Source organism: Oncorhynchus keta, chromosome 29, assembly GCF_023373465.1.
Source record: "Oncorhynchus keta strain PuntledgeMale-10-30-2019 chromosome 29, Oket_V2, whole genome shotgun sequence".
NCBI classification, from domain to species: domain Eukaryota; kingdom Metazoa; phylum Chordata; class Actinopteri; order Salmoniformes; family Salmonidae; genus Oncorhynchus; species Oncorhynchus keta.
Genome location: NC_068449.1, coordinates 11,725,836 through 11,740,112, shown reverse-complemented (window position 1 = coordinate 11,740,112; position 14,277 = coordinate 11,725,836). Strand labels below are relative to the sequence as shown.

Sequence of the window (14,277 nt, the reverse complement as noted above, 5' to 3'; positions counted from 1 at the left end):
AATTCAATTAATAATGCGTGGTGAACACAACGGCACAATCCCTTTTCACGAAAACTTTCCCTCAGAACTGTGCCGCCTGTCTTTTAAAAAAAAGAATTTCCCTGAGCTAAGTAATGGCATTCTATAGCAAGCTAGCTAGCAAGAACAATGAAATGCACTGGAATTCAAGCTTTAACAAAAAACGATCAACCAGAAGATAATGACAATGTCGGAGATGCTGCTACCGATCCACCACCTCAAAGAAGAAAAAAAAACATGTGTTTCAAGAGGGGTGCTTTTGCCAATTCTAGTGCCTAAGGAGGAGCACATCCAGCATCCCTATGTCCAAAGTGTGGAGTAAAAGCAGCAGGGAGACTCATTTGGGTCTTGCAACCTAAAACACGAGTCGTTGCTAAAACATAACTTAAGCCAGAAGCACATCAAATGTATCAAATACCGCCAGGCAGCCAAATTTGACAGGCAACAGGTGGCAGGCAGCCCAAGCCAGTCAACAGGCAGCAGGCAGCCCAAGCCAGTCAACAGGCAGAGCTAACTGAGCTAGAGATGAAACGTAACACTGCTTACTGCATTGTCAAAGAAAAGATGGCTTTTACCAAATTTGGAACCATGTTACTCACTCAGAAAAAGAATGGTTTACAAATCAACCCTACATATTATTGACACTATCCGGGAAGAGTGTTAGTGGTATCTGGGCTTTTTGGGATGTTCCTACCCCTAAACCCTTACCCTAAAAGAAAGTTGATTTGTTAGAGAGATCAAATAAATTGATTAGTTGTTGTGAGAAGAAACTAAACATTTATTTCATTATCCATGTATCAGTTCATAGTCCATGTTGCCGTACATAGTTGATGATAATCTGTTACCTGACTGCAGTAATGGATAACTGTTTGTTCCACTTTTCAATACAATCAGTGTTCTGTTTTGTATGTTACATTTCTTTTGTACAAAACTAGTTACCTAATTTAAACGTGGCAAGTGTCTTCACTGACATCTACAACCTCTCCCTGACCCAGTCTGTAATACCTACATGTTTCAAGCAGACCACCATAGTCCCTGTGCCCAAGAATGCCATTGTAACCTGGCCATGAAAGGCTGGCGATGACTCACATGAACACCATCAACCCAGACACACGGGACCCAGTCCAATTTGCATACCGCTCCAACAGATCCACAGGTGACGCAGTCTCTGTTGCACTCCACACTGCCCTTTCCCACCTGGGCAAAAGGAATCCTTACATGAGAATGCTGTTCATTGACTACAGCTCATAGTGCCCTGCAAGCTCATCACTAAGCTAAGGAGACGGAGAATGAACACCTGCAACTGGATCCTGTACTTCCTGACGGGCTGCCCCAAGGTGGTGAGGGTAGGTAACACATCCGCCATGCTGACCTTTGAACACGGGACCCCCTCAGTGGTGCGTGTTTAGTCCCCTCCTGTACTCCCTGTTCACCCACAACTGCATGGCCTCTTCCAAATGTATTCAGCTGCTCCATTGAGAGCATCTTGACTGGCTTGCGTCTCCGCTTTGTATGGCAACTGCTTGGAATGCGACTGCAAGGCACTACAGAAGGTAGTGCGTATGGCCCAGTACACTACTGGGTCTGAGCTCTCTGCCATCCAGGACCTCTATACCAGGCGGTGTCAGAGGAAGGCCCCAAAAATCGTCAGACTCCAGCCACCCAAGTCATAGACTGTGATCTCTGCTACCTCATGACAAGCGGTATCGGAGTGCCATGTCTGGGCCCAAAAAGCTTCCCATACTCTGCTGCTGCCCTGTGTCTATGCTGATTGCCTTGTCACTTTTACCCCTACCTACATGTACATATTACCTCAACTACCTTGTACCTCTGCACATTGACTCAGTACTGGTACTCCTTGTACTGGGGCGGCAGGTAGCCTAGTGGTTAAAGCGTTGGGCCAGCAACGAAAGGTTGCTGGATCGAATCCCTGAGCTGACAAGGTAAACATGTGTCATTCTGCCCCTGAACAAGGCAGTTAAACCCACTGTTCCCCAGTAGGCCGTCATTGTAAATATGAATTTGTTCTTAACGGACTTGCCTAGTTAAAATAAATATACTCGTTATAGTTATTTAAGGTAACACCTGATGACAATTAAAAATGATAGGACAGTAATTTGCAGTAATAAATAAATAAACATACTTTTTGAGCACCAGAATGAACTATGTCAGGAATAAAGTACTTAAATATTCTGTGTGAAACGAAGTGTCTAGTGGTTGTACAAAACTAGTCTGTATGACATGGGACAGCAGCGGTGTCTGTTTGAGGATGAGGTGTGTGTGTGGGTGCATCGTCTGGTACACGGCTAGTGATGGTTCTTACAGTCTGACCTGGTAATAGAAGCTGTTTTGTTTGTTGTTGTACAAAACTCACTAAAGTTTTGATTATTTCCTTGTGTCTCCTCTCCCAGGTGAACTTTGTTGTGTGTCAGCTGTTTGCCCTGTTGACAGCCTTCTGGTTTCGTCTGTATCTCCACCCCAGTAAGACCAGTCCCTTCATCAGACATGTGGTGGCAACGCTACTGGGCTTCTACCTGGCTCTCTTCTGCTTCGGCTGGTGAGTGCTGTTACTGTCACATCTTTTCACCTCTCTTCCTGAAATTCTTTCCCTTGTCCCTGGTTCCCTCCATCTCTCCCTTCCTCAGCCCTTCGTGCTTCTCGCACTCTTCCCTCTCTCTCTGTCACACCTTTCTTCCCCTGTGTCTCTGAGCCTCCCCCTCACCCCTGTCGTCTGTCTCTCCCTCCCTCCACCCATCTCTCCTGCCTCTGTCGCCCTCCCTCCATCCTTTACGGGCCAAGGCAAACTGGTCGATGCAGAGGCAATTGATATCCAATTAGGAAGCCGTTGGGCCTGTTGTAAACAACCTGCTGTCCCTTGGCAGTGTGCCCCTTAGCGTTCTCTCTCGGTGGGTACAGGAAAATGCTAAGTGTGTGTGAAACGTTAACTGCGTCATTCCACCATGGCAGCGGCTCTGTGCACGTTGGATCATGTGCTGCCACCATCGGTACATCATATTGATGGTAAAGTGATACTGTTGTGGCCAGATCAAATTTTGTGTTGTTGCTTTTCGTGTAATTAATGTCTTGTTAGTCATCTGTGAACGCACCTTCACAGCTTTAGAATGTAGAGGACAGTAGTACCATAAACTGCATTCATTCATATCACTTTAGTTTGACAATCACTGACAAGCCATTCCTTTTTGGTTTTATATATATTTATATTTTTTTCAATAAAAAAAACATACTTTGACAAACAACAGACAACTTTAACATTTACATTTCAACAAACATGAATGACATCCCACCTGCTCAGACCCACATGTTCCCACGCTATCCACACCCAATGTTGTTTCCAATGCTTGTTAGACTCTTCCCCATATGACTTCACATTGTGTTGTTTCTGTCTGTAGCCAGATTTATTCCAATATTAAAATAATAAAGTATTAGAGTTTTCCATTCTCTTAACATTGGAGTGTCATTTGACCTCTAGTATTTAATTCATAGCTTCTTTAATATAAGTGACAAATAAATAATATTGTCCCACCCCATTGGGTATCTCACTGCACCCTCGTATGCCATGTCTTGAGATATGCAGATAGACGGATTAGAAGTAAACACATTGTAAAACTTCTGACAGATAGCATTCTAACTCTGCCCACAGCTTCTGGACTTTCTAGCACTCCCAGAAGGCATGAACTGACTTACTTTTACTCCTTCTCTTCCCACAGTCCTGCTACCACTCAATTCTGACATATTGACTCTGAATGACGCACGCACACCAACTCCCTTCCTCTGCTGTACTTCAGACTGTGAGGACACAGAACGCCCTAGGGGACTTACCAAGTCCATCATACTGCTGTGTACTGTAGATATACAGTCCCAGTCAAATGTTTGGACACACCTAGTCAGTCTAGGGTTTTTCTTTACTTTTACTCTTTTCTACATTTTAGAATAATAGTGAAGACTCAACTATGAAATAACACATTTGGAATCAAAATATATTTGAGATTCTTCAAATGGCCACCATGTGCAAAGCTGTCAAGGCAAACTCTTGGCATTCTCTCAACGAGCTTCCTGGAATGCATTTCAATTAACAGGTGTGCCTTAAGTTAATTTGTGGAATTTCTTTCCTTAATAGTAGGGGGGTATACAGAAGATGGCCCTATTTGGTAAAACACCAAGTCCATATTATGGCAAGAACAGCTGAAATAAGCAACGAGAAACGACACTCCATCATTCCTTTTAATACATGAAGGTCAGTCAATGCGGAAAATTTCAAGGACTTTGAAAGTTTCTTCAAGTGTAGTCGCCAAAAACCATAAAGCGCTATGATGAAACTGTCTCTCATGAGGACCGCCACAGGAAAGGAAGACCCAGAGTTACCTCTGCTGCAGAGGATAAGTTCAGAGTTAGCAGTCTCAGATTACAGCCCAAATAAATGCTTCACGGAGTTCAAGTAACAGACACATCTCCACATCAACTGTTCAGAGGAGACTGCCTGAATTAGGCCTTCATGGTCGACTTGCTGCAAAGAAACCACTACTAAAGGACACCAATAATAAGAAGAGACATGCTTGGGCCAAGAAACATGAGCGATGGACATTAGACCGGTGGAAATCTCTCTTTTGGTCTGATGAGTCCAAAATGTCAATGTTTGGGTCCAACTGTGTTTCTTTGAGATGCAGACTACTGTATGTGAACGGATGATCTCACCGTGTGTGGTTCCCACTGTGAAGCATGGAGGAGGAGGTGTGATGGTGAGAGGAATACTTTGGCACACTTAATCAGCATGGCTACCACAGCATACTGTTGGAGAAGCATTCCAGGTTGAAGCTAGTTGAGAGAATGTCAAGAGTGGTGGCTACTTTGAAGAATCTGAACTGTAAAATATATTTTGATTTAACACTTTCTTTTTGTCACTACACGATTCCGTTTGTTGTTTCATAGTTTTGATGTCTTCACTATTAGTATACAATGTACTTGAATGAGTAGGTGTCAACTTTTGACTGGTACTGTATTTGGATCATTGTCACGTCATACTACTGTGTACTGTAGAGAAACTCAGCAAAAAAATAAATAAACTGCGTATATTTTCAGCAAACTCAAAAGTAATAGTCTGTATCTGGTGTGGCCACCAGCTGCATTAAGTACTGCAGTGCATCTCCTCCTCATGGACTGCACCAGATTTGCCAGTTCATGCTGTGGCATGTCACCCCACTCTTCCACCAAGGCACCTGCAAGTTCCCAAACATTTCTGGGGTGCATGGCCCTAGCCCTCACCCTCTGATCCAACAGGTCCCAGATATGCTCAACAGGATTGAGATCCAGGCTCTTTGCTGGGCATGGCAGAACACTGACATTCCTGTCTTGCAGGAAATCACGCACAGAACGAGCAGTATGGCTGGTGGCATTGTCATGTCAGTATGAGCCTGCAGGAAGGGTACCACATGAGATAGGAGGATGTTTTCTATGTAACGCACAGCGTTGAGATTGCCTGCAATGACAACAAGCTCTGTCCGATGATGCTGTGACACACTGCCCCAGACCTTGACGGACCCTCCACCTTCAAATCGATCCCACTCCAGAGTACAGGCCTTGGTGTTACGCCCATTCCTTCGACGATAAACGCAAATCCGACCATCTCCCCTGGTGAGACAAAACCGTGACTCGTCAGTGAAGAGCACTTTTTGCCAGTCCTGTCTGGTCCTGTGACGGTGGGTTTGTGCCCATAGGCGATGTTGTTGCTGGTGAAAACCTGCCTTTACAACAGGCCTACAATACAGTGGGCATCTTTCTTTTGGTGTTTTTCTGTAGAAAGGTCTCTATGGTGTCCTAACTTTTCATAACTGTGACCTTAATTGCCTACCGTCTGTAAGCTGTTCGTGTCTTAACGGCCGTTCCACAGGTGAATGTTCATTAATTGTTTATGGGTCATTGAACCAGCATGGGATACAGTGTTTCTTTGAAAGACAGGGTCTTGAAAAAGGGATGTTTCTTCTTTTGCTGAGTGTATTTGGATATTTGTCCACCATGACTGCTGTGTACTGTGGATGAGTGATGCACCGATATGACATTTTTTGTCCAATACTGATATTTTCCTTGCCAAAATAAACGATACCGATAACTGTTAACTGTACTAGAATGCTTAAAAGTTACGTAGTTAACACACACATGGACGCAGTTGTTTAAGGCACTGCATCTCAGTTCAAGAGGCGACATTACAGTCCCTGGTTCGAATCCAGGCTTTATCACATCTGGCTGTGATTGGGAGTCCCATAGGGCTGCGCACAATTGGCTCAGCGTCGTCTGAGTTTGGCCGGGATAGACCGTCATTGTAAATACGATTTTGTTCTTAACTGACTTGCCTAGTTATATAAAAGTTATACACAGACCAAAAATATTTGTTTGGGGCATTCACATATGTCCCCATTACCAGGAAAACTTCAACAAAACGTATTTCTTTCACTTACTTGCTGTGCTGTTTTCATTGTTCAGTTTCATTCTCAACCATTATTTCTTCACACATGTCAAGCAGTGAAGTTTCAGCTCCGTCTTTCCGTAGCCTCTCTTCGTCGGCGCGAACTGTCACTGTGTCCGTTTCCATCTTGTCCAGCTGTGAATGTAACATTTCACGGAAACCCTGTCTCTTGTCTGCATGGAAGTCGCGGTCCTTGTACATAGCATCGAGCATGGAAGTAGTGGTCCTTGTACATAGCATCGAGCATGGAAGTAGCGGTCCTTGTACCTAGCATCGAGCATGGAAGTAGCGGTCCTTGTACCTAGCATCGAGCATGGAAGTAGCGGTCCTTGTACCTAGCATCGAGCATGGAAGTAGCGGTCCTTGTACCTAGCATAGAGCATGGAAGTAGCGGTCCTTGGACCTAGCATCGAGCATGGAAGTAGCGGTCCTTGTACCTAGCATTCAGCATGGAAGTAGCGGTCCTTGTACCTAGCATCGAGCATGGAAGTAGCGGTCCTTGTACCTAGCATCGAGCATGGAAGTAGCGGTCCTTGTACCTAGCATCGAGCATGGAAGTAGCGGTCCTTGTACCTAGCATCGAGCATGGAAGTAGCGGTCCTTGTACCTAGCATCGAGCATGGAAGTAGCGGTCCTTGTACCTAGCATCGAGCATGGAAGTAGCGGTCCTTGTACCTAGCATCGAGCATGGAAGTAGCGGTCCTTGTACCGAGCATGGAAGTAGCGGTCCTTGCATCGAGCATGGAAGTAGCGGTCCTTGTACCTAGCATCGAGCATGGAAGTAGCGGTCCTTGTACCGAGCATGGAAGTAGCGGTCCTTGTACCGAGCATGGAAGTAGCGGTCCTTGTACCGAGCATGGAAGTAGCGGTCCTTGTACCGAGCATGGAAGTAGCGGTCCTTGTACCGAGCATGGAAGTAGCGGTCCTTGTACCGAGCATGGAAGTAGCGGTCCTAGTACCGAGCATGGAAGTAGCGGTCCTTGTACCTAGCATCGAGCATGAAAGTAGCGGTCCTTGTACCTAGCATCGAGCATGGAAGTAGCGGTCCTTGTACCTAGCATCGAGCATGGTGGTGACACCGTAAAGAGAATGCAACCTACTCGCTTTGTTGAGCAGGTGTTTTAATGCCATGACAGATGGTATCATATCTGCTGCAGGCGCAGTTGATGAGCTTATTTCTCCAGTCAGTTGTTTGAATGGAGCTAGCTAGTGTGTTCATATTCTCAAATGCCATTGAAATGGCAGCGGCGGTATGACAACCAGCACATTCATGAACATGCTATACGACTTCAGTATGAAATCCTTGTTGACCCACTGTGCTGTCAGACTCAGCATGCTCGTGGGGCTGGTATCGCTGGTCCAAATATCAGCCGCGAAGCTAATAGCAGTAACATAGTGTTTACATTTAAAAAAATTAAAAATTAAAAAAATTAAATTGACACTTACTGTGTAGCTCCAGTAGGGCAACATCTGAAAAATAGCGCACTAGATAGCACACCAGTTGGCGAAAGCCAACATCACCCATGGCAGAGAATGGTTGTCAAGGGCAATGAATTCCATTATCTTGGTGCCTTTGAGTTGTCTCGCTGAAAATGTCTTACTCTTTCAAATGACTGCTTGACTTGTTGACTGCTCGATCCACACAGCAAACATTGTGGGCTAGTTCAGGAATGCTCTGTTGCACGTGTAGCGTTACATTTCGCATGGCGTCATTACGTCATCTACCTACGTTGTATAAAGGTACGCATGTCAGCTTTGACATCTGTTTTGCATATCGGTGTTAAACTAGACATCGGGTCGATGTTGGCATTTTTAGCTAATATCGGCCGGTTCCGATATGCTCCCGCTATATCGTGCTTCCCTACTGTAGATATTTGTCCATCACATTATACCTGCTTTTTCCCCCCCATATCTTTCTGGAGAGTTGGAGTTGCTTCGGTGAAGCACATCTCCACTGTTGCAGAAGGGACTGAGGATAGCTGTAGGCTAGTTGGAGCCTAGAGGCAGAAACAAAGTAGACGTGTCCTTGAGTACAGCATTGTTTCACTTGGTTATCTGCCCTCAGATCATCCACCAGTCCGTAGATAGAGGGGAGAAAAAGGGCCTTTTGGAATCCTGTCCTCCAGAACACACCTCCTAGCTGTGTGCTTATCATGCGTTCATCATGGGGCTATATCAGACATCAGTGTTCTTTATCCCGAGTTGGACTTCATCAAGATTCAGCCCTTAGGGCCTTCCGTTGTCCTGCACCACTCCTGGCTGAGATGTTGACAGAATACCAGAGAAACCAACACTATCATATGAACAGGCCTGTGTATTATAGTGATAACCACCACAGGAGGTCTCAATGTACTCCATCTTTCTTTGGGACTACCAGCCTTCTTAAATGCCCATGTGACCTGACCATCCATACGACAGTGTATATATGATATTTGCTGCTATCCAATGGCAGTACACCTTGGATAAATTGACAGTCCCCATGATAGTTTCGGAGGTGCCCCCTGCAGTTGTGTTGGTAACACATTGTGTCATCTCACCTTTGGGAACGTGTTGGTTCATCACGCCCTTGAAAGTGCACAGTCTGTCGGTGGTGAGAGACTGCGGTGGTGAGAGACTGCGGTGGCGGGGAGGGGAGGGGAGGAGCGGGGAGGAGCGGGGCGGGGAGGAGCGAGTAGGTGCGGGGCGGGGAGAGGAGCGAGTAGGTGTTGCGGGGAGAGGATCGAGGGGGAGGAGTGAGTAGGTGCGGCGGGGAGAGGAGTGAGTAGGTGCGGCGGGGGGAGGAGTGAGTAGGTGCGGCGGGGAGGAGCGGGGCAGAGCGGGGGGGAGGAGAGGAGAGGCGAGGCGGGGAGGAGCGAGTAGGTGCGGCGGGGAGGAGCGAGTAGGTGCGGCGGGGAGGAGCGAGTAGGTGCGGCGGGGAGGAGCGAGTAGGTGCGGCGGGGGGAGGGGGGGGGGGGGAGGAGGTGCGGCGAGGAGAGTAGGTGCGGCGAGGAGAGTAGGTGCGGCGAGGAGAGTAGGTGCGGCGAGGAGAGTAGGTGCGGCGAGGAGAGTAGGTGCGGCGGGGAGGAGCGAGGCGTGGAGGGGCGGAGCGAGGAGAGTAGGTGCGGCGGGGAGGAGCGAGGCGGGGAGGGGCGGAGCGAGGTCGGGGGGAGGGGGGGAGGGGAGGAGCGAGGAGAGTAGGTGCGGGGAGGGGCGGAGCGAGGTCGGGGGGGAGCGAGGTGCGGGGAGGGGAGGAGCGAGGCGAGGAGGCGGGGAGGAGCGAGGAGGTGGTGAGGAGGAGGTGGCGGCGACGGGGAGGAGAGGAGGAGCGAGGAGGGGGTGGGGGGGGAGAGGAGAGGCGGTGGTGAATGTTTGGTTCTGACCCCTTGTCATTTCTTTTTCTCAACAGGTACGCCTTACATTTCCTTGTCCAGAGTGGCCTGACCTACAGTATCATGATGTTCGCTGGGCTGGAGCACATGCACAAGTGAGTCATGTTTCTTCTATTCAATGTGAAATAAACTGCTCATTCACTGGCAGCTGTAGTAACAAGTCCAAGATTGTCTGAATCAAATCTCCAGTGAACACGTGATGCCAACACATGACATTGTGGCTTTGCATAAAGCATTGCTTTCAGAAAACAAATCAATAACACTCTATACTGACGTAGTCCGTCTTGTCACAAGGCTGATGAATTGAATTGAACTGCAGTGGAAGGTTATTGGCCTTTTTTAGAGTGGTGTTCCAGGATGTTTACCCAGCAACAGGAAGGACTTGGCCTTGTGCCCAGTTGTTGAAATTCATCTTTAACATAGGATTTTTGATTAAGTGTAATTTCAATATATATGAGGGAGGAGAATAGCCTTGGTTCACCATGATTGTTTTAGTTCAGGTTGCAGAGGGTTGTTCTGTGGGCGCTGAAGAGACTAGACTCCTGATGGTGATGGCACTACCCCCTCAGGCGCCCATCTGTGTCCATGCCCCCACCCACCCCTCCCTCCCTCCCTCCCTCCAAACAGTCTGAGCCATTCAGCCAGCTATCGCCCCCCCAGCCATCTTCTGTGGTTATTTTTACTGAAGGGCAAGGCTGTGAGGTCAGGTGTGGAAAGAAGTGAAAGCTCTCTCCTAAGGGAAGGTTTTAAAAAATACCCCAGCTCCAATATCCATCACGATGACCGCAACAGTGCAATAGAGGGTCCGAATTGTAATATGCTCAGTAATTATCCACTCTGTAATTGTGCACCCGGTAACCGTCCACTTTAATCGTATTCAGAGGTAACATTTCAAAACAAACAAAGCCCTCAATTTTAAAATGTCCTCGTGTTCCAGGTCAGTACTGCTGTGAGGTTCCAGGAAGCTGAGGAATGTGGCGGTCATCCAAGCTGAGCTGACATTGATTAGACCACACCTCAAAGCAGGGCCTGGTTGTGAAGTTCAGCCTCAGCATTTGCCTTACTCAACCTTTTTGTGGAGTTGGTTGAGCTTTAACTTGGTCACGTGGGTGCTGAACTTGCAGATGCTTTTGTCTATTAGAACCCACAAACCTTTTGAATACTCTTAGCCCGTCATTACCATAACAGGTCTTTTTAGAGGTCCGTGAACAGCTTTCCGTATGTGTACAGTTTCATGTATCACTACTGCTTGATTACTATGGCTGAGGTCATACACAGAAATCAACAGAGACCAGCTCTACATTTTCAGCTTTGAAGTCTGCCGTCCTTCGAGTGAAAGTGGTTATGGGGAGTAAATGGCTCAGTGGAGACTACCTATGTGAATGAAATTATAAGGATTTTTCTCAAAAATTAACAGCTTGCGGGAGAATTTTTTTAGCTGAGACGGGGGGCTGAGGGACGAGGGACATTGTGGCCCCGTCCGACAATACCCTGGGATAGGGCCAACCAGGCAGGATATAACCCCACCCACTTGGCAAAAGCACAGCTCCCACACCACCAGAGGGATATCAAGAGTACATGGCCAATTTACTACCCTGAGACAAGGCTGAGTATAGCCTATGAAGATCTCCCCCACCACACAAGCCTGAGGGGGAGCAAGACCGGGCAGGAAGATGACTGAAGGTGCGGCAGGTAGCCTAGTGGTTAGAGTGTAGGGGCGGCAGGTAGCCTAGTGGTTAGAGTGTATGGGCGGCAGGTAGCCTAGTGGTTAGAGTGTAGGGGCGGCAGGTAGCCTAGTGGTTAGAGTGTAGGGGCGGCAGGTAGCCTAGTGGTTAGAGTGTAGGGGCGGCAGGTAGCCTAGTGGTTAGAGTGTAGGGGCGGCAGGTAGCCTAGTGGTTAGAGTGTAGGGGCGGCAGGTAGCCTAGTGGTTAGAGTGTAGGGGCGGCAGGTAGCCTAGTGGTTAGAGTGTAGGGGCGGCAGGTAGCCTAGTGGTTAGAGTGTAGGGCCGGCAGGTAGCCTAGTGGTTAGAGTGTAGGGCCAGTAACCGAAAGGTTGCGAGATCGAATCCCCGCACTGACAAGGTAGTTAACCCACTGTTCCCCTGTAGGCCATCATTGTAAATAAGAATTTGTTCTTAACTGACTTGCCTAGTTAAATAAATAAAAAAATCCATAAATAAATAGAGAACGTCAGTGACTCAACCCACTCAAGTCGGGGATAGGGAAGGAAGCCTGGCAAGATGTGATGCACCCTGGTTAGGGCTGGCATTTCTCTATCTTTCTCATCAACATCTTAAGTGTTTGCTTCAGGGCTGAGAGGAGTGGTAACGCAAAGTCTGGCAAAATTAGAAGTAGCTAAAGATGGGGGGAGAGGAGACTGAGTTCAGGAGGATAGACAAGGTTATAGTTTTTCTAATAAAGTATGTAGAGAGAATAGACTGCATTATTTACAATATCAAATCTCTCTCCTACTTTATCTCCTTCTCAATCACTCTCCTCAGTCATCTTTCCCTCCATCTCTCTCTGCTTACTCATCCCTTCCTCCTTCATATCGGTCTCCCTCTCCACGTCCATCCTGCTGCCTTTGTCCAGACACCTCACCAGGCAGATTAGAATGGAATTTCCTGGGAAGCATTACACCCAGTGGAGGCTGGTGCTAGAAATGCTAGCAAGCCCCACGAGAGCAAATCCATCTCCTGTAGACTTCAAATGGAGCAGAACAAACATGCATATACAACCGTCTCCAATCCCCTGACTGCACTTCATCTGAAAACCACCTTGTTAGTGGAGTAGCTTCTCAATGTGCAAAGTACAACACTATTTTCAACTATTGTCATATACATATAGTTATGGCCATTGTTTAACAAGCATTTCACTACACCCGCAATAACTTCTGCTAAATATGTGACCAATGAAATTTGATAGAAATGCCATGGTGTCAATGACTGTTTTGGTGAAGGAAGAAGTCAACTGCATGTGGGTATTGTGATTCACACACACTCTGTTTAGTTCTAGGCTACACACATTGACTTGTCATTCAGTTGCTGTTGCGACAGCAGAGCTATTTTCTCCTGGGTAATGTTCAACTTGTCTGTTCATTCACCTGTTGAATGTGCCTGGAGAAAGGTTGGGGAATGTTCTAGAGAGGTTGTCCTCCGCTCTCTCTGCCTGTTATAACACACTGACTTGTGGAAGGGGAGGTGGCATACCGTTTGTATGAATGTACTTTGCATTTATTTTTTTGCTGAGGATTGACATGTATTTAATGAATCCCAAAAACTGTTTTGCTGATAATACTTTGTCTATAACTCGAAACGTTGTACATGCAGAAAGTCTGGCGCGCTACTGATTCCAACCTCCATTCAGATAACAGACTTTGAAATGGAGAACCTGACAATAGAGGGAGTATAAGCGATCGAGAGGGAGAGGTGACAAAGCGAGTGAAGGACACGGTGATAGAGTGCCCACATGAAAGGCTGTGTTATTCATACCATGTTGCTATTGAAGCCTGAACCACCATCCCTTTGTGTGGCCAGGCCTGTGGAAGAAATGACATAACCAACCTACCTGCTGCCTGGCAGGCAACAGAAAAAGGCACATTTTCCCACACATGGGTATATTATGCACTCTGCAGCAAATTGCCCTGATTTCTGTCCTATTATATTAGGGTAATTGGAGGGGTTATGAGGCGTGATTAATCGTGGGTCGGGGCATCGGGAGGCGGCGGAGGTCCAGGCAAGGTACCGCACTGCTTGGGAATGCTAAGTGCTTTGGGCCGAGGCTCGCTGCCAGCTCATTGGCTGGAAACACGAGCAACGGGTTGGCTTTTTGTTCCCTGCCGGTTGAAATGGCACTGATAAAACCGTCACCTCCGAGACATGTCTGCCCTGTGACTGAGTGGACAGTTGGCTGGTTCTGCAGTTGGATGCGTCGCATGGCAACTTGACTGACTCTGGTCTTGCAAATGTTCCTCAGGAGAGCAACACAAACAGGGGTAATGTTCCTCAGGAGAGCAACACAAACAGGGGTAATGTTCCTCAGGAGAGCAACACAAACAGGGGTAATGTTCCTCAGGAGAGCAACACAAACGGGGGTAATGTTCCTCAGGAGAGCAACACAAACGGGGGTAATGTTCCTCAGGAGAGCAACACAAACGGGGGTAATGTTCCTCAGGAGAGCAACACAAACGGGGGTAATGTTCCTCAGGAGAGCAACACAAACGGGGGTAATGTTCCTCAGGAGAGCAACACAAACGGGGGTAATGTTCCTCAGGAGAGCAACACAAACGGGGGTAATGTTCCTCAGGAGAGCAACACAAACGGGGGTAATGTTCCTCAGGAGAGCAACACAAACGGGGTAATGTTCCTCAGGAGAGCAACACAAACGGGGGTAATGTTCCTCAGGAGAGCAACAC

General features: G+C 47.3%; 1 protein-coding gene across 1 annotated transcript in view; it reads left to right on the top strand.

The window, feature by feature from the left end:
• LOC118362309 (lysophospholipid acyltransferase 2-like) overlaps nt 1-14,277 on the top strand; it is a 78,223-nt gene that overhangs the window by 40,641 nt on the left and 23,305 nt on the right. The window contains exons 2-3 of the mRNA XM_035742540.2: nt 2,430-2,575; nt 9,882-9,959. Coding sequence (XP_035598433.1) covers nt 2,430-2,575; nt 9,882-9,959 — 224 coding nt within the window. The remainder of the gene's footprint in view (nt 1-2,429; nt 2,576-9,881; nt 9,960-14,277) is intronic.